This window comes from Manacus vitellinus, unplaced genomic scaffold (genome assembly GCF_001715985.3).
Source record: "Manacus vitellinus isolate BGI_N305 unplaced genomic scaffold, ASM171598v3 scaffold_12_pilon, whole genome shotgun sequence".
NCBI lineage: Eukaryota > Metazoa > Chordata > Aves > Passeriformes > Pipridae > Manacus > Manacus vitellinus.
In genome coordinates, this window is record NW_021938949.1 from 11161229 (window position 1) to 11184115 (window position 22887).

The following is a 22887-nucleotide window of genomic DNA, read 5'->3' on the forward strand; positions in this document are numbered from 1 at the left end:
ACCGGGGCTCCCCGTTAATTTTTTCACACTTACTGTGTGTGAAAAGTGGCCACAAGGATGGGATTCCCCCTTATTTCCCTTTTCTCCCCTCAGAGCTCTTGGTGATGGTGACTCCTGTATGTCACTTAAGTTTCTTCCAAACTTTTACATGGGGTTGGTGCAAGTGAGAGTTGCTGCTCCAAGTTTGTTCACACCATGTTAGGTTTATTGGGAATTTGAGCAGAAGGGGGCTCCTTAAGTGCTGTTCAGTGAGATTGTGAGAAAAAGGATCGATATAAGCCCAACTTTCCTACCAGACAACTAATCTGTGGGAGCTTTGCCAAAACTAATTAAGAAGGAAAAAAACTCTGCAAGATAACTCCTATCTGTCAGTGCCAGCTGCAGGAGTGCTGCTCCCGGTGTTGGCTGTATCCTTATAACTCCAAACATACCTGGCAGAAGATTTGAAGCTGTAAAACCAGCTTGGTTTCATTAGAGGATTTTGAAAAGCAAAGCCCTTGGTGTGAAAGGATGTCCCTTCCAATGTGCTTCAACTGCTGTTAAATATTTTACTTGGAGACTTGTAATATGCACCTTAAAAAACATTTCAGAGTGTGGAAATATTGCCTAAATGAGCTTCACATCCATCAGTGGATATTATTCCTTCCAGCTCCATATAACCCCCAGACACACGAGACCAAAATCCCTCCCTTGATCTGCTTGCTTCGATCCTGGACACTCAGTGTGAGACTCTTTCATCTGTTAATGAAAGACAAATATTGCAAGTAACATGAAGGTGGCATTGTTTGTCAGTGCTACTAAATCCATGGGTGCCCTGAGGCATCCTAACATCACACAACAGCACTGTCTTAGCCCCTGACACAGGCTCCAGCCCACAACCTGCCCTTTTTAGTGCCTATTCTTTGGGTCTACTCAGTAATGAGGACATAGTGGATGTGTCAGGAATGTGGTGGGGTGGAAGTCTGGCTCAGATGGCACTTTGAACCCCCCAGCCTAGCCACAGACAGGTTCTCCTGAAGCCATCCTGGAGGGGTCCTGGGGGTCCCCTGTCCCAGCCCTGTTGTCTTACCCATGCCCTGTAACTGCCCACTGCTCTGGCAGTGCCAAGCCAGGGGAAAGCCATGCTGCTGGCCCTCCCCACGGCCTGAGCTGATAAGAGGTGGCTCGGTGTTGGCAAGGACCAGGATGCTCATCCTGAGCCCCAGCTCTGCCAGCTGGGACCACTCCCCATCCCTCGCTCTCAGCATCCCAGCCCTTGGATATTATTGCTCTGGGGGCAGCTCTGCCCTGGGGAGGGCCCAGCCAACCTGACAGGGATCTCCCCAGCTCTTCTCCCTTGGCATTAGCTCCAGACAAACCTCTTGGTGTTGATGGACATCCTCCAAAACAGCTGCTTGCCAAGAGCTGAAGAGGTTCACTTGCTTTTTCAGGTCAGATGGCAGCATTAGCCTGTGGATGTGCCAAGGGGGGATGTCTCAAGACCATGCCTTTCAGTGAGGTGTCTCCTACTGCCCCTAAACTTTTTGGTGAGCTGTCAGCTGTTGATGAAATGGAGCTCTTTGATGCTCTGCAGCAAAAAGAGCATCTGCTGTCAGCACTGACCTAACCTGATCTGCTGTCTAAAACCCTTTGATGGAGCCATGGCCCCCCAGGAATCTTCCTTGCATGGGCATCTCTTGCCAACTGTCTCCTAACCCCAAACTTCATATCTCAGCTCTGTGGATCTGTGGAGGTGAGGCAGCATTGCTCCTTGGGATGAAGCTGATCAGGAGCAAACCTGCTCTTCACCAGCTGAGTGTTTGGGAGCCACACAGCTGGTTGGGGGTTTTTTTTGTTTTGTTTTGTTTTTTCCAGTAGCATCCTGGAATGAAAAAAAACTCCTGTGAAACTGGCTAGGACTTTTTCAGTTAATTATTTCTAATTGGAAAGAGGCCAGTTGGGGAAGTGAAACTTCTTGGCAGAGCAGTGCCAGCTTCTGCAAGATTTTGATAAGTGATGTTCCTGGTGGTTCTACAGTGGATCTCAGCTAGTAAATAAATAAAAAGGCTCCAGTCTTGTTGGCACTGACACAAATCCAGAGATTTTTCTGGTCCAAAAACACTTGTTTTCCAGCTTTTCTTAGTTAGTAACAGCTGCCTGATCTGAATCTTATCCTCAGCCAAGTCTGGACATCTATTTTGCTGGTGCTGCCTTAAAACATGGTCCTGCCCTTAAAACTGTTGTGCTGTAAATAAGCAAAGGGAGAAAGGATTCTTGCCATCATTTTTCACCAGGAATTTGGAGACAAATGGATGAACTGACCTGGGGTCAACAGGACCCCCTGTCCTGCAGGCACTGGCTGTGCTGCTCCTGCCCTGTGTAGAGGAGCTGATGGTGCTGGGGTGATGTTTTGCTGCTGTGCTTAAAAGTGAGGATTTGGTCCAAATATCCCAAAAATGCTACCCTTGTCCTCTTCTAGATCAAAATAGCACCCACAGCTGCTGGCTTGGATTTTGAGGGTTTCCTATAGAGTCATGAGTAGGCTCCTATACTCACAACCATACATCAGATTTCTTATGGCCTTTCTGCTAAAAATAGCCCTTGAAGACCCCAAATAAAGCAGCTCCCCTAATTGTTCCTGCCTGTAAAACTGGGAGCAGTAGTTCTCCTCCAAAGAGACAGCCAAAGCCTCTGATCCTGACCTAACAGAAGAGATGCTAATTAAAAGCTGACCTCCCATATTTTCCTTTTTGGTATATTTAACCTTAAATTCCTTCAGGCACCTCTGGTTCACTGAAGCTCATCAAATTAATGCTACCTAATGGGAAGCAGTATGGAATAACAAAGAAGGACTGTCTCAGTTTCTGACTCGGTTTCAGCTGCTCTGAACAAACAGGAGGGTGATTTTGCCTGGCAGTCGGGGTGCTGATGGACCCGTCTTTGAGCCAGGACACTGGGACGCCCACTGCAATTAGCACTCAGGAGTGAAGGCTCCGTTTGCTGGGGATGCTGCTGGGATAAGCCCTGTGAATTTTGCCACCACGCTGCTAGAGGTGAGGAGTTTGTCGAGGTGCTATAATAAAATCCCAGTTGCTGGTGGTGCCTGTCTGGCGCAGACCTCTCACTGCCCTCCACAAGAAGGAACAGCAACCTCGAGTCTCTGTGAGCCAGGACCAGATCCCAGCCCTGCCCTGAATGGGGGTACATGTCTCACTCGTGACCTGGTGGTGAAGCTGAAGCCTCATCCTGTAGGTTTGACCCTCTGCCCCTGCTCTGCTTTGTGTTTGGTGGAGATTGGGAACCTTGGCCAGCATCATGAGGGAAGGAGTGCTTGACTCCTGGGGAATCACATCAGCTCTCAGAGTTTCTAGTCCTGCTCTATTGCTACAATAAAATAATTTGCATTTCCTAGGGCTGTTCTAGGGTTTTTCCCAATGCAAGTATGGTCAAGTGTGAACCAGAGAGCTGAACCATGCATAGCCACTGAACTGGCTACAATTTGGCCACCCTCCCCTAAAGCTATGCTGCTCTTCCAGGCCAGCATGCCTTATCCTTTTTCCTCCATAGCCCATAATTAGTGCTGAGGAGGATGGGAGAGCCCTTTGAGCCCCTCGAGGGTTTGTTGCTGTGGGGTGCAGAGCTGCCCCCAGCCTCAGCTCCTCCGGAGGGATGGCTGGAGGACCCGAGGCAGATTGATAGGGTGACAGCCCCACAGAGCCTGGCAGTTGACTTGGCCTTGTTCAGGAGGAAAAAAAGGCTCATTGCATTTGTGGTTTGTCACCTGGGAGTGAGCTGTGACAGCAGGGACCCGGGGGCTGGCTGTTTGTGGAACACTCAGAGATCCCCACGTTGAAAGAGCTGATGAAATATGAAATTATCACCCAGAGCTGCCAGCACTGGCACAGGGAAGGATTTGGCTCCATGAACACTCACACAGCTGCTTTGGATTCACCTTGCCTCTCCTTTTGCCTGTGCTGTTGCTTCCCTTGCTGTGGCCACATCCCTCGTTGCCGCTGGCAGGGTTTTGTTCTCCCCACCCTTGGGAAAAGCCATTCCCCACAGCCTCTCAGTACTGGAGGCCCTGTAGCACCACCCTGACCTTTCCAGGCTTGAGCCTGTTACCTGCTTGGATAGTTTGATGGCATCTGATGTCTGCTCTCAACCCCTGCACACCCACCCTGCCCACTGCCCTGCTTGCTCCAGCAGCAGCTCTGACCCCAGACCATGGGGATGTGGGAACTGGCTGGGGAGAGCTGGCAATGCCCCAAGGCTCAAAAACCAGCAGCTAAGAGAGTTAAGCCTCTGTGCCCCAAGATTTGGGGGTTCCACCTGTGTTCATGCCGGGGGGGGTGTGGTGTGTGCTGCATCCTCCCCATATGTGACAGGGAGCAGGCACGGAGGAGGTCAGAGCAGTGTGTTAACGCCACTGCCGTGTTTACACAGCGGCAACTGTGAAGGCTCCAGAAAGACATCCTGCCCCCACAATGGCTCCTTTTGGGGCAACTTCCCCACTGTGCTGAAAAGTGTCAAGGGACGATGAGCAGCTCCATGGCCCCAGCTCTTATCTGGTGGTGGGAGGCAGATAGGCTGGCACCGCTCCCGGCGGCACGCGCGCCTCGCCCGGCTATTTATGGGGCTGAAATCCAACATGTGCGTACGTGCATGGCTGCATCCAGGGACAGGGATGGTGAGGGGGTTTCCTTGGAGGGAGGAAGTGCAGGCTGTCCTTGCAGGAGGGCAGAACACAGCCATAACCCCGCAGCCCTGGCTGTCAGCTCCCATCCCAGCACTGTGGCTCTGGTGGTGCCTGATAGAGGTGAGAGGAGCCCTTATCTTGGTTTCCCCAGTAGCAAATGTTAGTGCCTTTATTTTAAGCACCTTCTTCTGAAAATGATGTCAAGCTGGCTTGGAATATCCCTCCTGGTTTAGGCAGATGCTAAAACTGAGAAGCCCACAACTTGTGCAGAATGTGTTTTCGCTTTTGCAAACTTTTGTACAGCGCCCGCAGTGGTTGGTTTTTCCATGTGTGTGTTTGGTGGTTACTTGCCTGCATGGGGTGGGGGAGCAGGGCTGGGCACTGCTGCCTCCACTGCCTGCTCAGCTGCCTGGCAATGCTGCCTCACCACCACCAGCTGTCTTCTGCTCTGCCCCCAGCCATGCCAGAGCCTGTCCACGCCTACTCCTGCCCGCTCTTCTGGACGGAGTACGAAGGTCACTGCTACCGCTACTTCCCCATCAACAAAACCTGGGCTGAAGCCGACCTCTACTGTGCCGAGTTCTCCATTGGCATCAGATCAGCCAAGCTGGCCTCCATCCACAGGTGAGGGGTGCAGAAACATGTCATCACAGCATGGGGAGGAAGGGAAATGGGGACAAAGTCCCATTCCCACAGCACAATCTCTCTGTCAGCTGTAGCTTCGTGTTCCAGCCTAAGCATCCTTCTGCAGCAGCTACCTGGTCAAGTCTGATGCACTGGGCACACAAAGGTGATATAGAAAATGTCTTTTCCTGGACTGGCAGGAAAACTGGCATAGTATTCCCTAAATTTCCACAAACTGTGTTTTTTACTCTTGAAAAAGGGATGGAAGTGCTGTATAATTACACAGGCTTTTTCTCTCATTCCCTCTCCCTGAGCTCTCACCAACTCCTCTTGCCCAGACCCAGGGAAGTAGTAATTAGAAGAGAGGGACCCATTTGGCCATGGGTCCAGTGGTAGGGGGAATGCTTAGGGGCACTCCTGACCATTTGCTGACATCCCCCCTCGGTGGCTCTGTGTTGCTCTGTTTTGCCAGCTGGGAAGAAAACGTGTTTGTGTACGACCTGGTGAACAGCCGCGTGCCCGGCATCCCCACCGACATCTGGACAGGACTCAATGACCTGCGTGAGGTGAGAGCTCTCTGAAATCGTGTGGGAAATGGCTTTGAAAAATTCACCTCTCTGCGTTTTCCCCCTGTAAAGCCACTTGGTTTTCTCCTTTGCCCCTTAGAGCCCCATTAACAAGGTGGTGGCATAGGATCTGTTGTGCAGTACATGGAGAAAGTTGTCATTTCTTCCCTTCCAGTCTGCTTTTAAAAGTGCTACTAACATGAATATAAATAATTAATAATTATTCATATTTTATTACTGGATTAAAAGAAAGAGTATTGTACTGCTTGTTCAAGAAGAGCAAATAAACTGAAAAGGTCTCCGGTGTCAAAAATCACCAAGTTCCATTGCTCTCTTGTGATACTCTGTGACTTTTCAAAGCTGACATGTTGGAAATATATAGTCTAATATGTTAGAAAGAAAAATCGAGACCATCAGGAGAACAGTCCCATGTCAGCAAATTTTTCATAGATACTGAGAAAGGAATGGAAAAGAAAGAGGAAAAGGAACACAGAATTGGGTGGGGGTGTTAAAAAAGAAAATATGGATTTAATTTCTGGGCTTCCTCTGGTGAGAACACTGTGAATTCTGGGGCTGTCCTTGGAAGTTTTCAGTTGTAAAACCCAGATAAGGTGTTTGGCCTCTGCTGAGTGGTGACAGTCTCTCCCCATGTCCCTGGGCTGTGTGGCACTGGGGATGGAGATGGGGTCTCCAAGGGAGTGGGCCCCTCACCCTCTGCAGTCGTGGGTCTGCAGTGATGGCCTTTCTCCACCCATCCCATGCCAGGAGGGTCACTTCGAGTGGACAGATGGCTCCTCCTACGACTACCACTACTGGGATGGCAGTCAGCCTGATGATGGGATCCACTCCATCCCGGAGGAGGAGGACTGTGTGCAGATCTGGTACAGACACAGCAGTGGTGAGTGCTGCACTGGGTACTGAGGGCACCTTCAGCGTTGTTTGCATGTCAATAAATTCAATGCAGCGCAGCTCCTGCTTTTCTGAAGAGTTTGGAGGCAGGCAGAGGATTTTCATTTCACTTTTTTAGTCTTATTTTCTTTCTTCATTACAGAGAAGGGGTATATCTTCCCTTTTCACCGTGTACATACACACACACAGACACACAGACACACACACAGACACATACGTATTCCTGCTGCTCACAGCCCATCTCCCTCTTCCATAGCAGCAGCAGGGCAGGAACATCAGCTGCCTTGAAGAATTACCAAATTTAGCCAAAAGTCAAATTTTCTCATTTCCCATCCCGCATGGGAGGATCATGGAAACACCCATTGGTTTGCCACCTTTTCTCTCCCACGCTCAGGCCAGGGAATCTTGCTGAAGTGGGACAAGACCCTACCTGTACAAAAATTCCACTTCACATCTTCACTGCCAGTGAGACCAGCCAGTTGTGTCCAGACTCCCAGACATACATAAATGCCCTGTCCATGGGCAGCCTCCTGATATATATGGGGGTACAGGACTGTGTTTGCAGCTACTCCTCCACTACCATGTCCAAGCTGGGCCCCAGGATCCCCTACAGATGGGGAGGGGAACGCTGGGAGGGGGCATGGCTGGGAGTGGTGCAAATGGGAGCACACCCAGGGAAAGCCTCCCATAATGGGAGGAGGTCCTGGTCCCAAGGGTGGTATGTAGTTACTTCCTTGTGCCTTTTTTCAGCTAATGTCTGGGTTTTTTTGGGGGGTAGCACTGCGCTCCTGGAATGACAATGCCTGTGGCAGAGCCTTCCCCTTCGTCTGCAAGATCCCCTCGCTGGCCCTGGACTGAGGCTGCTGGTGCTGCCCGTGCTCCCCCTCATTCTGGGTCACCTCTCCAGCCATGCCAGGGAAGAGAAGTCAGGACATGGCATGGATTGTGAGAGCCATGGGACTGCTTGGCATCCCCAGACAGCCCCTGGCTGTAAAATCCCTCCTGGGAGTGCCCTGGGGGTGAACCCGGCGCTCGACAGCGATGGGAGCTACGTTCAACAGCAAAGGAGCCCCCCAAGCCTAAGTCTGGCTTTGGGTTTCAGATTAACTATCACAGCGTATTAGAGGAAGCCCATGATTTTACCAGTACATCAAACTGTTAGCACCAAAAAATAGCCATGTGTAGGAAGTGGTTTTGCCTGTTGATCTGTGAAGGAAAAGTGTTATTTTCTGTTAAGTTATGCAAAATGCCTCTTGTCCACAGTATTTTTCTCTCTGCTAAAATAAACAGCAAACAGCAGGTGGAGGCTCCTCTCTCTTTCTGGGACTCGAGTAGTAATGACTCCCCAGGGTTTGTGTGAAAAAAACTGTTTTTTCCCCAATCTGCTCTGTATTACAGAGGTGTGGGGAGGGGAAGTAGGTGCATGGAAAAGCTTATTTCATTGACCCTGACTGGTTTTTGGGGTCCCCGGGGCAGCCTGTATGCTCACCCTGCCCTTTGCCTGGCCCCCAGCGAACACAGCGTCACCGTGGAAGGGGTGTGGGGCCAGTCACTGCCCCAGACCTCTGCAGCATTCCTGCCTGCAGCAGGTGAGCAGGGTTTGGCCCTGGCTACTTAGGGATGACTGGATCAGCTGGAGGGCATATGAGGGGCTGACACACCAGCTGGGGGTCAGCCCACCCTCACAGCCCTGTCCCGGGTGGGGAGAGCTTGTAGCATTTGGTGCAACCCTGATTCCCATGAAATAAATGATGCTCTTTCCTTCAGTCCTTGCTGATGTCCTCCTGTGCTGCAGGAGGCACCACAGAGGTACTTCTGTCTTCCAGGTAAATCATTTTTGGGGAGGTGTGTGTGGCTGTGGCAGCTGCAGTGTGCCTTGTTTGAACTGCTCAGTGGGGAGGTGGGACTCTCCTCCTTGTAAGTGGGTGAATTTGCAGGGCTTGAATGCAAGTGGGGCCAAGGTGATGCTAGGGTCCAAGGGAAAGGCAGTGCTATGGAGGTAAAAACATGCTTCTCCTTCAGGGGACACAGCTCCAAGGGCACTACTGGACCCAGTCAAATGCAATAAATCCAGTGCTCTCCAGGGAGCTCTGGGGTATGAACTCTGATCCCACACAGCCCTATAGAATCCAGGTGGCTTTGCAAGTAGCCCTGTGCAGAGGGGGCTGCAGAGGGGCCCCTTGCCTTTTCCTGGGAGCCATGTGTCCATTTGGTTCCTACTGTGGCAAAGCCCCAGGGTCTCAGAGCACCAAAGCAGCTGGGACAGCCCTGGACTGCCCCATCTCAGCCACTGCCTGCAAAGATGGGTAAAAGTATCCCCATAAAATTGTCTGGTCCCCCTTTATGTCACCATCTTAGAAATATAACATTTCAAAACTCAGACTTTCCAGGGTGGTCACACTGAATACCATAAGGTAAGTGGCTGGGGCTCCACTGGGAGCTTGGAAGTTCCTCAGATGGTAGCTCAGCTTTTGGCTGAAATATATTTCTACTTGGAGAGAAACTGGAAAACTTGGTGGGGACAATGGTGGTGTTGTAAGTGGAATGTATGTGCTGGAGCAAGTTTCTAAAATAATGAAGCGCTGTCATCCCTGATTATGTATTTTTAGAAATATATTAAAATGCTTGTATAAATATATATACAAATGGATAAGACATATAAATGAAACTATATTACTTTTATTAGATTTTATATGTATTATATACACAGATTATCCATATATTTACAGGGAAAGTAAACAATTTGGGCTGGCTGTGCCCAGAGCCCATCACTATGGGGAGGGTTGGGTGGGAGCCACACTGAGAGCTGCTGCACGGTGCCAAGCTCTACTCCGGGCTCCAGCCTGCCTCTCCCCAGTTTCCTTTCCCTGTTCCTCCTGTGTCCCCTGCTCAGAGGAGCTGGGAGTTCACCATGGCTGGGGATAGGTATGCCTCGAGCCAAACAACTGTCTTTTTTCCCTGCAAGTGGTATGAGATGTTTCAAAAGAAAGGTTAAAACCTTCCCTTGGGAAAGTGTTTGAAGACCTGGGCCCTACTGTGGCTAAAAATATTGCTAATGGGGAGCTCTATGAAAGCTGTCACCTCCAATTAATATCTTCATTTCCAGGTAAAAAGAACTGAACATGCTTGACCTGAAAGTCAGGACCAAAGTTAATAGGGGTTTTGTTTTGCAACCCCCCTGTCTTTCTCCTCAGGCTCCAGGGTCCTTTCTTAAAAATCAACCATCTCTCCTTGCCAGTGTCTTCTGTTTCACAGTAATCAAATAAAATTCAGAAAACAACAGGAGTTTTCACCTCCTTAATTAACTTCTAGTGGATCTGGCGAGGTCAGGGCTTGATGGAAGCTGGGATGTGCCCTTTCCCTCGACACAGACGGTCCCAGAATTTGGGTGGTTGGGAGGCACTCCAGCTCTCCAGGCAGAACTTTTTATTTTTCCATGCTCCTTGTCCCACAACCCCTCACTCCCTTGTTAGCTTGAATTTCTCCCTTCTGACTTGCTATATGGTGCAGGCAGTGGGAAGCTGGCAGCAGCAGGACTTTCCCACAACTTTCCTGCACATCACTTGCAAGTGATTGATTTCTGGGGGTCCTTTTATGACACTGATTTTTTTAGAAGCTGAGCATCTTCTTTTGTAGTGCATGAAAGTGGGGGTAAGCATGGACAGTGTGTGATGCAGCCTGGTAGTGAACCAAAATAGTCTCTTTGTGACAAGTGCCTTTACCCTCCTATACCCCGTTTCTGAGCTGTACAGACAATATTGTCCCCAGCCCTCCATGGCAGCGGGGAGAGATGGGTCTACCTGCACCTTTGACCTTTTGATTCCTTTTATTCCTACTATGATTATTCTTTATTTTCTGAGATATGCTGCTGGATGTTGGGATATGGGAGGTGGTTGTCACAGCTGGATGTCACCAGCAGTGCTGGTGCTGCCCAGACACAGCCTGGTGAGGATTTTCCTCCCTGGTGACTGTCTTGACTGCTCCGATGCCTGGCTGGGCTGAGCTGTCCTTTCCTCTATTAATTTGGTAAGATTTTTTTCTCCTGAAAATGACTGGGAGGATAAGGGCTGCACAGCTGAATCATGAGCTTTTTCTTGTGCATTTCCCTTGGGTTTAATTGCCTGAGTAGCAGCTCAGCTCCTGCCCTGCGGCCAGGATGGTGCAGAGTGGTTCCCTTTGACAGAGAACAAAAATATCTCAGGACCAAAAAACAGGCTTCCAGCAGCTCAGACAGTACATTACAGACATTTACTGGCTGCAGCAGTGAGGCCCATCATAAAAACAAACCCCTGGGATAAATTATGTTGCCTATCTGTGTGATGGGGTTAGTGTTAAACTCCGCAGCTTTAGTGCATCCCGAATGTGCACAGCTGGGATAGACGGAGCAGTGGGGCATGGGGAAGACATGCAGGACCTGGCTGTGTAGGTCCCAGTGGATGTTGGCTTAATTGAGATATTCCTGCTGTTCTGCAAAAGGGTTTTCCCATCCCACCTTGCACCAGCTGCTCTCTGCTGCTGCCAGGGAATGAGTGGGACACTGGGAGCCAGCAGGGACAAACCTGCTGGGAAATGTATCTCTTTCTGGGCAGGCAAAGGGCTCGGCTGAGGCAGCCATCAAGAGGCATGAGTCAAGCTGGATTTATACACCGTGGGAGCCGCTGGTGTGTGATGGCACCTTAACTAATTGCAAAAGCTCAGTGAGACTTCCAGCAGCACCAGTTCCCCTCAGAGAGGCTCACTGCTGCCAGGGGCTCCTCCAGCCTGGGGGAGCCTGGGATGGGGCTGGCTCAGGACAGGAGCTGTCCTATGTCAGGGCCCATTTTGCTGTTGATTGCTCCTTATTGGTACCCCAAAAGTCTCCCCCTCTTTTGTGGCCAAGGATTTACAAGCTTCCTGAGAAAACTGCCTTGGTGAGGAGCGCTGGCTGTGGACCAGTATCCCTGTCCCCCTTTGGCACAGGGCTCTGCAGCACAGCTGCCTAAAAAATGGTGGTTATGTTTTTTATTAACTGCTTTCGCTTTGCTGGGGCTCAGTGATTTGGCTGGAAACTTTCATTCCTGGGTGCAAATTGCCAGAGCTGCCACTGATCAGAGGCAAAGTGCAGATCTGACAGGAGTGCAATTCCCGCTGTGGTCCTGGCTTGGAAAGCCAGTCAGCCTTGAAGGACACAGGTGACGTGAGAGAAAAAGGAACCGCAGCTGGCACCGTGTGTGTGAACCCCCAGAGCTGGCCAGGGAGGATGGGGCTGTTCTGGGCTGATGCTGAAAGAGCTGATGCTGCTCAGCAATGCCTGGCTGCTGTCCCCGAGCAAGGTCCTGGGCACTGAGCTCCTGCTGCGCTTGCAAAATGTAGCTGTGTTTGGGAATCTGCAAAAAAGTCTAGTCCGGCTCTTGGGGTTACCATGGCAACTAGATATTTGCTCATTTGTATTTCTTGAAAATTATACTGGGCTGCTGATTGCCTCATTTGTGAAGCTCTTTGTCAGGAGGCCGATAAATCCCTGTTTGTCAAGGGCTGTATGGAAGCGGACGGTGCCGTTACTGAGCAGATTTCTGAATGGGAGCTTTGCTGGAGTGTGGGTGTGTTATAGCAGCATCCCTCCTGCAGACCCCCAGTAACATACCCCCTGGCCTAGGAAGTGGGTGCTTGCTCTGCTCATCCCCTCTGACATCCATTTATACTCTGCAGTTGCTTGGGATAACAAAATCCAAGTGACTCATCATGGGAGACCGGCTGAGGATGGGACAGGGGAAGGCTTGAGGGGAAACTCTTCTTGCATGGAGAGGACTTAAATAACATATCTGGCTGTGCTCAAGAATCTGCCATGGGGTAGGAAGGCAAGAGGTTTAGCTGGAAGTTAATTTGAGGAATTCCTATTTCCCCATGCGTTCAGGAGAGGAGGTGAGAGCTCCATGGCTGGAGGGGCCACAGGAGCAGCACTCATTAGCCAAGATAGGAGGGCTGTGATCCTGCTCACAGAGGAATAACCACCATTCTCTGCTTCCAGAGTGCATGGAGGCTTGAAGGTTTGGGAAAATGACAGCTCAGGTTAAATGCTTACTGGGTTTTGGTGTTGCAAAATTTGACGCTCTCTGTGGATGACCAGGAAAGGACAGTGCTGCAGGGCTGGCTGGAACTTTCAGAGGTGGCTGTAGGAGAGGATAGGGAAGGCTTGTTTTTTTATCCTGAAGACAAAATTAATTTGATTTGGATGCTGTTTAGACTCTATGGCCCTGGTCAATTCACCCCCAACCCAGCAGCTGTTTAAGAGCTCAGCATTCCTTATCGAGTATTTGTTTAATGGAAAAAAAGCCACTTGCCACTAGCTGCTCTTGTGTCTTGTTGAAATAATTAAATTAGGAGGCAGAACATCACGGCAGGTCTGTAGGTAGAAGTTTTGTGCAGCTTTTCCACATGAGGATGTAACACCTTTGTGGGCTCCCACTCTGCTGGGTAGTGCTGGCACAGGTGCCCGTGTGGAGCATGGGAACTGCTGGACCTCATTCCCCCCATCACAGCCAGCTGCCTCCATCCTCCCACCACCAGCCATGGGCTGCACTCAGCAGGCACCAAACATGAAGATCACAGGCAGACGTAGGGGAAGGAAACATCAGAAGTATGGGTTAAAGCAATTAAATGTGGTATTTCATCAGTGTGGAGGGCAAGTGCTTACAAGAAAGGGCCATGGCCTTTATTAATCTCCAAAGCATTGTATGAAGTCATGGCCCCAAATAAATGCTGAATGCAAATGATGAATGTCTTAATCCAGTATGGATAGAGGCCCCGGGTCACAGAAGTGATTATAACTTGGTAATAGCAATAAGATTAACAGCTCTAGTGAAATCTTAAATGCCAGCTTTGCAACCTGCCCTTTTTCCTGCAGTGGCTCCATCAAGCAATCTGTGGTAGCTGGCTGGGGGGCTGCATGCCACTTTGCACATGATCCCTCAGGTCCCCTATGTACACCTGGCCTGACTGGGATGTCAGTGTTCATTGTTACCCGGGGCCCCATAACCACACAGGGGAGGCAGAGTGGCTCCTGCTCTGGCAGTAATGCAGTTAGGGCACCGAAAATCCTTGCCTGGATTTGACATTTTTGGGTCTGTTCTACATCTACAATAAATTCATCCTTCATTGTACATTGCCCTGGTCCCTTGAGTGCTCCCTGCTGCAGAGATGTCCCTTGCAGGGACTGAGCTCCCAAAGCACGCCGGTGTGCTGCTGGGTTTGGTCCCTTCCAGTCCTACCCCCAGGATGTGACTTTTGGGGAAGGGCTGGCAAGTTTTTGGGGAAGGACTAGCAAGTTTGTGGCTTTGGGTGGAGTGATAATGAAGAATGCTGCAGTTCTTCCACTCCTGGTTTTAGCATACAGACATACAAGGCATAAAATGCCTGTCAGGGTGGGATTTTTAACTCCAAAGTGCCAGTACAGGCTCTCACTGCTCATATAGTCTGGCAGCTGCAGCCGCTGAATTCTCTCTCCCATTACTTTCTCCATTTTTCTGGTTTAAACTGAGGAAACCCAAAAAAAGCTGCTGTTTTGTTGAGAGTTCAGTGCAGTGAATGGCCCATTTTTCTTCTTGGATGAGTCATGGATCCTCCTTTGAAAGATCTCATTATTAATATGCCATTTGTGGGATATGTCTGAATTTTCCAGCAGTGTCAGTAGCCTTGTCAGTGCTCACTAAGGGAAGCTACAAAATGAATGACATATGTCAAATGTCTGCACCCTGATGCAACAGATTTAGTGTCTGTGTACTTTTAAAGGACATATTGCTTTCGTGCTTGACACTTTTTCCTTATTAGAAATTTGTTAAAATTCTCATAAGCAGGAGAGGGGGATCCCTCCTGAGATGGTTTGTCTCATAAAAGAGAAGTGGAAAAGGAGAAGGGAGGTATTTTTAGATATGCAGATTGGTCACAGAGTAGGGTTTCATGTCAGGGAGGGCAACCATCACCCTGCCTCTGGGCTGCCAGGGCAGTGCATCTCAAAGCCCTGCTCTTTGCTTTTTGCACAGACCTCACTAAACTGTTGGAGAAAAATGAACCCTGCAAAGTGACAAATGCCCCCTGCAAGGGTTACCCCAAGGTTACTCCCTGGTGAGCCTTGCCTGGCTGGCACAGGGGTCACTTGCCTGCACTGCCTGAAAGGGGAACATGAGCTCTGCTCACCACAGGGGACAGCAGCACCCACAGGGACAGTGCACACATGCTGGCCCTTGGGCAGTGTCCAGCCCTGAGAGATGCTTGGACAACATTTTCTTGGACAAGAAAAAGGAGGGGAAAGGATGTGACTGCATGGGAGCTGCAGACACGGTGTCTGCCCCTGTGGCTTGGGGAGCACTGCAATGGAAACTCGTCAGATCTGCGGGAAATCAAGCAGAAAACACTAAACCAAGTATTCTCAGTATGTTTCCTGTTGGTCATTATTTACGGTTGGTCCAAATCCCAGATTCCTTGATTTGTAATAACTGGCTCTGGGCTTTTAGCTGGCCTTGCTCTGGGTACTTGTGCTGGAGAGTGGCAGCTGGAGCAGAAGTGCCCTCGCAGAGCAGAGGACAGAGAGCAGTTGGGCTTAATGAGCAGCTGGCACGAGGCAAGTTTTCCATGCTAAGGAAAATGTTCGATGCATTTTCCTTAAACAAAGAGCCCTTAGGAAATATTTGCCATTGAAGCTGGCTCCTCTGGGTTGCCAGAGGTGGTGGGTGCCCTGTGGGAAGGTGTTGCCAGCTTGGATCTCCCCTGTTGTGACAGGCAAGGAGGCTGTGACATGGTGGCCTTTGCAGGCAAGGTCACTTTGCTGCCCCTAATTAATGCTGTCACTAATTTTTATCCCAGGTTCTTCTCCACCCAGATTTCTTGTATTGGTGGCAGGGGGCTGTCCACTGCAGAAACCCAAGCCAGAGTGTGTCCACAGAGCTCAGCAGCCACAGAATCATTGCCCTGCCCCATTTCTACTTTCCCTGGCTGCAGGACTGCATGTTGGGCTTGCCACGCCCAGAGAAATTAAGGGGTTTTTTTCTCCGTAATTTGGCACAAAATGATTGCAGAGCTGGGGTAGTTTCCCTGCTGCGGGCTTTCCGGATCTGCCGGATGGGCCCCCGGGGCACTGAAAACGCTCAGCCCTGACTTCGTCCTTAATGCACTGCAGATGTGATTATCCTAACGCAGTGCAGCTCCTGGTGTGCCACAACGCCCCGTCGCCGATGGGCTTCTCGATACAAATCGGCTTCCTCTGGGTGCAGGTACCCACGTCACACACGGCAGGGCGGCACCGCCACCCCGAGCCTTTCCTGCGCCTGCAAATGCTGAGAGCTGCTCCGAGAGTCCGAACGTCCCCGCAGCTCTCCGCTCCTCTTAGTGGCTTCTGTTTTCAGAGCGATTAGAGAGCAGAGCTTTGCATCAGGCTTTGTTGAAAGAAAACCTCAGGTTCTTCTGTTTGCAAAGCGCTGGGACTGAAGGAGGGATGGTTGCAATCCCAGGCTGTGGCAACAGCCTGGCAGGATCCCATGGGAAGTGAACCTTGGAAGGGGCTGGCAGGTTAGTGTTCCTGAGGGTGCACCCCAAAGGGCTCAACAAAGTCAGCAAGAAATAGGGGCAGCAGTAGGATAAAAAGCAAGTGGAGGGAATCGTGTGCTGAATTTATCATCTTGGGAAAGGCAAACACCAAGACTAAGTGTTTTTTCTGAGTTTCTCTGCTCAAGCTCTGATGGTGCACTTGAACAAGAAGTTGGTGTGCACTGAGGGCACTAGGAGCTGCACTGGGTGGGGGCAGGGGAAGGAAGAGTCATTCCAGATGCACAATTTGACAAAGGATGCTGTTAACTTATTTTTTTTTTCTCCCCCAAACAACACTCTGAAGCTGAAGAACAGGTCCTTCCACTGACTCCCGGCAAACGCCTGGATGCCCAGCCCAGCATCCACTCAGGGCCGGAGGGGATGACCAGGTGTGTGTGAGATGATTCCTGCACTGTCCCTCCGTGGGCGGGCAATTGCTATCGGAGCGGGGACCAGCTGGCGGGGCAGCACCAGGGGGGCTGCAAGAGGCAGCAGCATCGTCCCTGCCCCACGGGGCCAGAGCTGCAGCCCCACGGCCGCGAGTCTGGCCGTGTGCGACAGCAGACGGGGCAGGAGGATGTCCCTCCGACGTGCCTCGCCACTAGATTGAAACCTCTCACATTTGCAGGGAGCGAGGGAGCTTTTCCAGCGGCACATCCGTGAGAACGTGCTGCCATCTCTTGGCTATGCAAATCAGGAGGCACAGCCGAGTTACAGCGGGTCCCACTGCAACTCTCATTGCCTGGGAAAATGTCCCTTATGCATTACTTTTCTGTTCTGTGTGTTTTTACCACTATTCCCACTACCGTGTACTATTCCTCTACCTTGTGAAGTGCCCCTGGGTGGGAGGGGAAAGCCCTGACCGATGCTCAACATTGCCTGAGGTGTCACCATTGTGGCACCTGACAGCCCAAGCTGAGCATCCAAGAGAGCACACCTCGTAGTGGGACACCAGCAGCCCTTTCTTCCAAACAACATACTCAATCAAGTGGTTATTTTTAGTGCTTCAACCCAACGTAGATAAAGACTTCCTGCAAATTTGAAAATTAATGACTGAAAGCAGTGGAAAGTCTCAGGCTTATCTGTTTGCTTCAGTGGCACACTGCAATATCTGGAGCCACATAATTAGCACTTTCCTGGACTTAAAAATGGAGTTTACAACCAGCAAACAAGTGAGCATCTGCTTTATGTACAGTCTTTAGTCTGTGTGTGTGGCCCAGAATTGAATGGTGACTACTATGACTAGGCACAACAGGTTTCAGAAATGAACTTAAGAAAATAGAATATCTGATCCCTCTCTGGCAAGTACCATCCAGAGCTAAGCATGACTTACTCCATCCATCCATCCCCACAAAATCCACCAGTGTGATTTTTCTGGTCTGACAGCTCCAGGCTACCAGCAGCTGTAGAGATTATTTGTTGGAATGGCAGCCTTTTTTTTTTCATATGGGTGAGACCAAACAGCTCATCTGTAGTTCTTTGTCTTTGAAAAGGAAAAGAGAAAATAGAAGTTATTGGAAAAATATAAGTGAATGCTCATGGCTGCTGAGGCTGGATGCAGGAAATGCGATCTGACAGCTCACTTCCCACGCCAGGATGGAGTTGAGCTGCCACCTACGCTGCAGTGGTATGTTCTGAACCCCAGTGGGGTTGCTTTGTGCTGTGTGATCTCTTTTCCAGTCCGAAAGCACCCACCACTAGCCCTTGGTTCAGCTCCACCGATTATTTGGCTGCAGCTGCATGGTGTTGGGCTGAAATACCTCCCGGGGGCTCACCCTGAGTCAAACTCTCTTTTGGGGTGAATGCTTTTGGGAGAACAGCCCTGCCACAATAGCCCTGTTAGCTATCGTGAGCATGTGCTCTATAGGTTGCCCCTGTCCTTCCCGTGGTGATAAAGCCAATGTTTGAAAAAAAAGAAAGAATTGCCTGGGGAGATTATTGGGTCAAAGTGTGGCAGGTATTTTGTTGATGCAGATGTGATCCATTTGAACGTGATGTCTCTGGCAGTGATGTAAGCTGCTTTCCCAAATATAAGGCTCCAATAAATCACTTTTCCAATATTGAAAAATAAATTTCGGTGATGTTGCACTGAAAGAAGGGGGAGGGAGGGACATGACGGGGACCTGCTCTGAGCTAATAGCCCGTCGCTGAGAACATGAATGTCGAACTGGCGCATTTCAGGCTGTTTTTCTTGCCTCTGCCCAAATCAACAGTGGTGAGTCATCACGGCAGACGGTATCAGCTGCCATGGTGCTCGCAGCGGTTCATAGTGCAGGCTGCCGAAATCTGCTGCTTTCCTCTGCTGCTGACAGGAGCGGGACTGATCCCAGCCACCCTCAACACCAAAACAGTGAGTGCTTGACGGAAATGTGATTTCAGAAGCCAGAGACCATACCTTTTATTTTCCATACCAAGAGAAGCAGTGCCCTGCTCCCACACTGGGGTGGGAGACTGGAAGATTTGGCACAGTCTGCCTGAGTGGACGCTGGGAAAGAGGAGACGTGTGATGGGCAGCCCAGTGCTCCTGCCTGGCAAATCCCACAGAGGCAGCCCCTGAAGGTCTGAGTGTCGTGGAACCATTGTGATAGTGCTATGGGGACTCTGCAGCAGGAAGCAAAGCAAAGGTCTGGTTTGGGCCTCCCCCCCACCCCTGAATTTTTGGCCACCCCTCTGCCACCATGGCACTGCCAGAGCATCCCTGTGGATACAAGGCCAGCGTTTCCCCTCCCTACCCCAGCTCGGTGAGGATCCAAGCAGAGCACAGTCAGGCCCTGCTGGACTATGCCCAACACCTTTTTGGCCCTGCAGCTCAGTGCCTGTCTCACAGAGACCAGGACATTGGGTGAGGAGAGGGGAGTGTGGCACCGCAGTGTCCTGGCCCATATGAACTCAAGATACCTCCTGGCATGTCCCCAGATCCATGGCTGGGACACCCTGCATGCACCCACTTGCACAGAGCTGGTGGAAGGTTTGTGGGGTCCAACTGCTCCCTTATGCAAAGGTGGAGTCCCTATCCCCCAAGGCATTATAAAGACATGTAGATGTGGCACTTTGGGACAGGATTTAGTGGTGGACTTGGCAGTGCCGGGTTAACAGCTGGGCTAAATAATCTTAAAGGTCTTTTCCAACCTAAATGATTCTATGATTCCATGATCAGTGCCCAGAGCTCACCATGGCCCTGCAGGTAGGAGGCAGTACTCAGCCAAATACACCACTGACCACCCCAAAACTCCAAGCTGGTGACTGCAGGAGGGGCAGCACAGTGCTTGGCAGGGCAGAGTGGGCACCCTGAGGTAGTGCCAGGGCTGCAGGCACCGTGCAAGCACATGCCTGCACATGCACACAGCCAGTGACTAGGGAACACCTGGATTTCTCGAGGACATGGATGTCACAGAGCAGCTTTTGCTGAGCAGCCCGATGCGATTTAGAAAGGAAGCAGAAAAGCCTCAGTACTTGTCATTTTCCAGGCTTGATCAGCTCGGCTTAGCAAAAGGTCAGTCCGTGGCTGGAGCTGACTGACAGTCCTTGGGGATACAGATATGACCCATAACACCAGCAAAACCAGCAAATGATGGAACTTGCTGGCAGGACCTGGGAAGACCGAGTTCAGTTTGCTGCGGACGGAAGTATTTTCAAGGGCAGTAGATGCCCTTTTGCCTTGGAAGTCTTTGTCACCACAGATCCTCTGCCTCTTGCTTTGGAATGCAAATGCGGTTGAAGTTAAAGGAGCAGAGCTGAAAGCTCCTGCCTCTCCCCAGCCTGGGCTGTTCCATTCAGGCTTTGGGAAGTGCAGCTTCCCTGCTGCCCTCAGCTCCCTGCACACACAGCAGTGGGATGGGAAAAGCGTGAGCCTGCATAATCACTGCTGTCAGCACATCAACCTGACCGATGGCATTCCTCCTCCACATCAACCTCACAGATATTAATCAACCAGGCAGATTAGATTAATTGGATTTCTGCATCCAAAACTGATGCTGATGTCCACTTATTGGAAATCACTCCAGAGCTCAGGCAGTTAAATAGGAAGGTGTTTCCCATTTGTTGGTCAAAGGAGATAAGGATACACAATAAGAGGAGGCAGAGGAGACCATGCAGCAAAGGCTGAATTAACAAGGAGTTTGGTATGCTTTTGGTCTGAGGGTTGCAACAGCCTCAGGAATTTGCTAATTAGCTGTGTCAGATCATTATCTTGCCAACCAGTGAGGGAAATAGTAATTCACATTTAGGCACACTTTTTTTTTTTTTTTTTTGCTACTTGGAAGCATATTTGGCACTTCAGTATCTCCATGTGCTGTTGTGATGCTGCCCAGGCTACAGGTCACTGATCCCCCGGGTTCTGCGGGGCACAGGGGCTCAAGCACCCCCAATCCCTGGGGTGACACTGCATGTAGCCTCACTCATTGCTGCTGCAGGAAAGCAAAGCAGGCCAAAACATGGGACTTGGTTTGTTTGGGGTTTTTTTTGTTTGTTTGGGTTTTTTTGGGAGGGTTGTTTGTTTGGGGTTTTTGAGGGGGTTTGTTTGTTTGTTTTTGGTTGGTGGTTTTTTTTTTTTTATCCAGAAGGCCTCTAAATTACATCTCAAGGATGGGGCCCTTTAGAAAGGAATTCAGTCTTTAACTGCTTTCACATGGAGGACCACATGTTTTGGTTAAGATTGAATCAGTATAAGAGTACACCTTTGATTTTCTGAAGAGGAAACCATGATAGATAAAGACTATAAGTCCCAGTCTCTCTTTTTAGGTGTGGCAGGGGGATGCCCAAAGAAGGCTGTGGCCCCCTGGGAAGCCTGTGCTGGAGCAGGTTTGCTGTCAGGACTAGTAACCCTGCAGGGTACCCACTGGAGCAGTCTGTTCCTGAAGGACTGCACCCTGTGAGGGACTCATGCTGTAGCAGTTCTTGAAGAACTGCAGCCATGGGAAGGACTCACACTGGACGAGTTCCTGTGGGAGCTTCCTGTCTTTTGTGGGAGGGACCTCATGCTGGAGCAAGGGAAGAGTGTGAATAGTCCTTCCCCTCAAGAAGGAGCAGGAGGAAGTGCTCCAGACACCAGAGATCCCTTCATGTCCTGTGGCGAGGCAGGCTGTGTCCCTGCAGCCCATGGGGACCCACGTGAAAATTGTTACAGACATGAGTAAAGCAAGAACCTCTGGCTGCAGCCAAGCTGGGAACAAGGGGAGAAGTTCAGTGTGATGTTAAACCCCAAAACCTGGCCCAAAGAGACCGGGGTGGGCATCCTGCATTCCTTTCCCTGACATAGAGCATGGAGAGTGCTTAGCTGAAGAAGCTGAAACAATTGCTTTTGAATACATTCCAAAACTAATTTAATATACGATGTCTGCTGGGACTGGGTGAGTCAGAGAGCTGTGATGGGACTCTGAATGTGCTACAATTTATTCGTACTGAAGTTTAAATAAGATTGATGGAGCTATAAAGATTATTGAAGAGACTTTCTGGTGGAGCCTAAGGGGAAAATGAAGCATAGCAACAGGCTTTTGATTCTGTAGGATCCTCCCACCTCCCTGTGGGGTTGTGGTGGTGGTAGGTCTTCTTCGTTGTCTGGGTTTGGGTCCACAGGGAGCTGTGGGTGGCTGTAGGCTGTCAACAATGCCTGAGGTCTGTGAGAGTCACCACAGCTCTACAAGGAGTTTTCCCAGGAGATGAGGGATGGCTTGTGGAGCTGGATGTAGTAGAATCACAGAATCACAGAATTGTTAGTGTTGGAAGGGACCTCTGGAGATCATCTACTCCAACCCCCTGCCAAGGCAGGGTCACCTGGAGCAGGTGACAAAGGAGCATGTCCAGATGGGTTTAGAATGTCTCCAAAGAGGGAGACTCCACGACCTCCCTGGGCTGCCTGTTCCAGTGCTCTGCTACCCTCAATGTGAAGAAGTTCTTCCTCATGTTGAGGGAAAATTTCTTGTATTTTGTTTTATGTCCATTGCTCCTCGTCCTGTCACTGGGCACCACCAAAAAGAGCCTGGCACCATTCTCTTGGCACCTGCCTTTGAGATACTTAGATGCATAAAGTTCAAGTCAGTTAAATGTCAGACTGGATTTTTTGGTTTGATGGGACATTTTGTCAGAAACTGGCCTTGAGGAAGAAGGTTTGCAAACCTGGTGAGGTCTGAGGCCAGCACAGTGGGGATAACTTCTCAGTGGTGCTGCTGCCTCTGCCCTGGAATGAACCCCAGCAGCAAACCCAGCCAGGCTGGAAACAGCAGACTGCCCATCTGCCACAAATGCTTTTGGAAGCAGAGCAAAAGAAGTTGGACGGATGGTACAATAAAACTAGAAAGGATGGTTGGCTTTGGTTTGCTTTTCAAATATTAAGAAGCTCTTTCAAGTGTCTTGGGCTTCATTTATCACTCAGATATAGACCAGCACAGACAAGCACATTTATTGGCCAAGATGTCTCTAAAGATCTTCCTTTATAATTCACAGCTGTGAGGTATCAAACCCTCAGCTTTTTTATGATGATTCATTCAAACCAAACCATAAAGAGGAGCAGCAAATACATGTGGAGCTATGGCAATCTGCAACCACAGCCTGGGCATC

General features: G+C 50.2%; 1 protein-coding gene across 1 annotated transcript; it reads left to right on the forward strand.

The window, feature by feature from the left end:
* Positions 1–5134: 5134 nt before the first annotated feature.
* On the forward strand, positions 5135–7649 carry CLEC19A (C-type lectin domain containing 19A). The gene is made up of 4 exons (XM_008920523.4): positions 5135–5299; positions 5772–5865; positions 6631–6763; positions 7553–7649. The coding sequence occupies exons 1-4, from the start codon at positions 5136–5138 to the stop codon at positions 7630–7632; spliced, it is 471 nt and encodes a 156-aa protein (XP_008918771.1). The 5' UTR covers position 5135; the 3' UTR covers positions 7633–7649.
* Positions 7650–22887: the final 15238 nt, after the last annotated feature.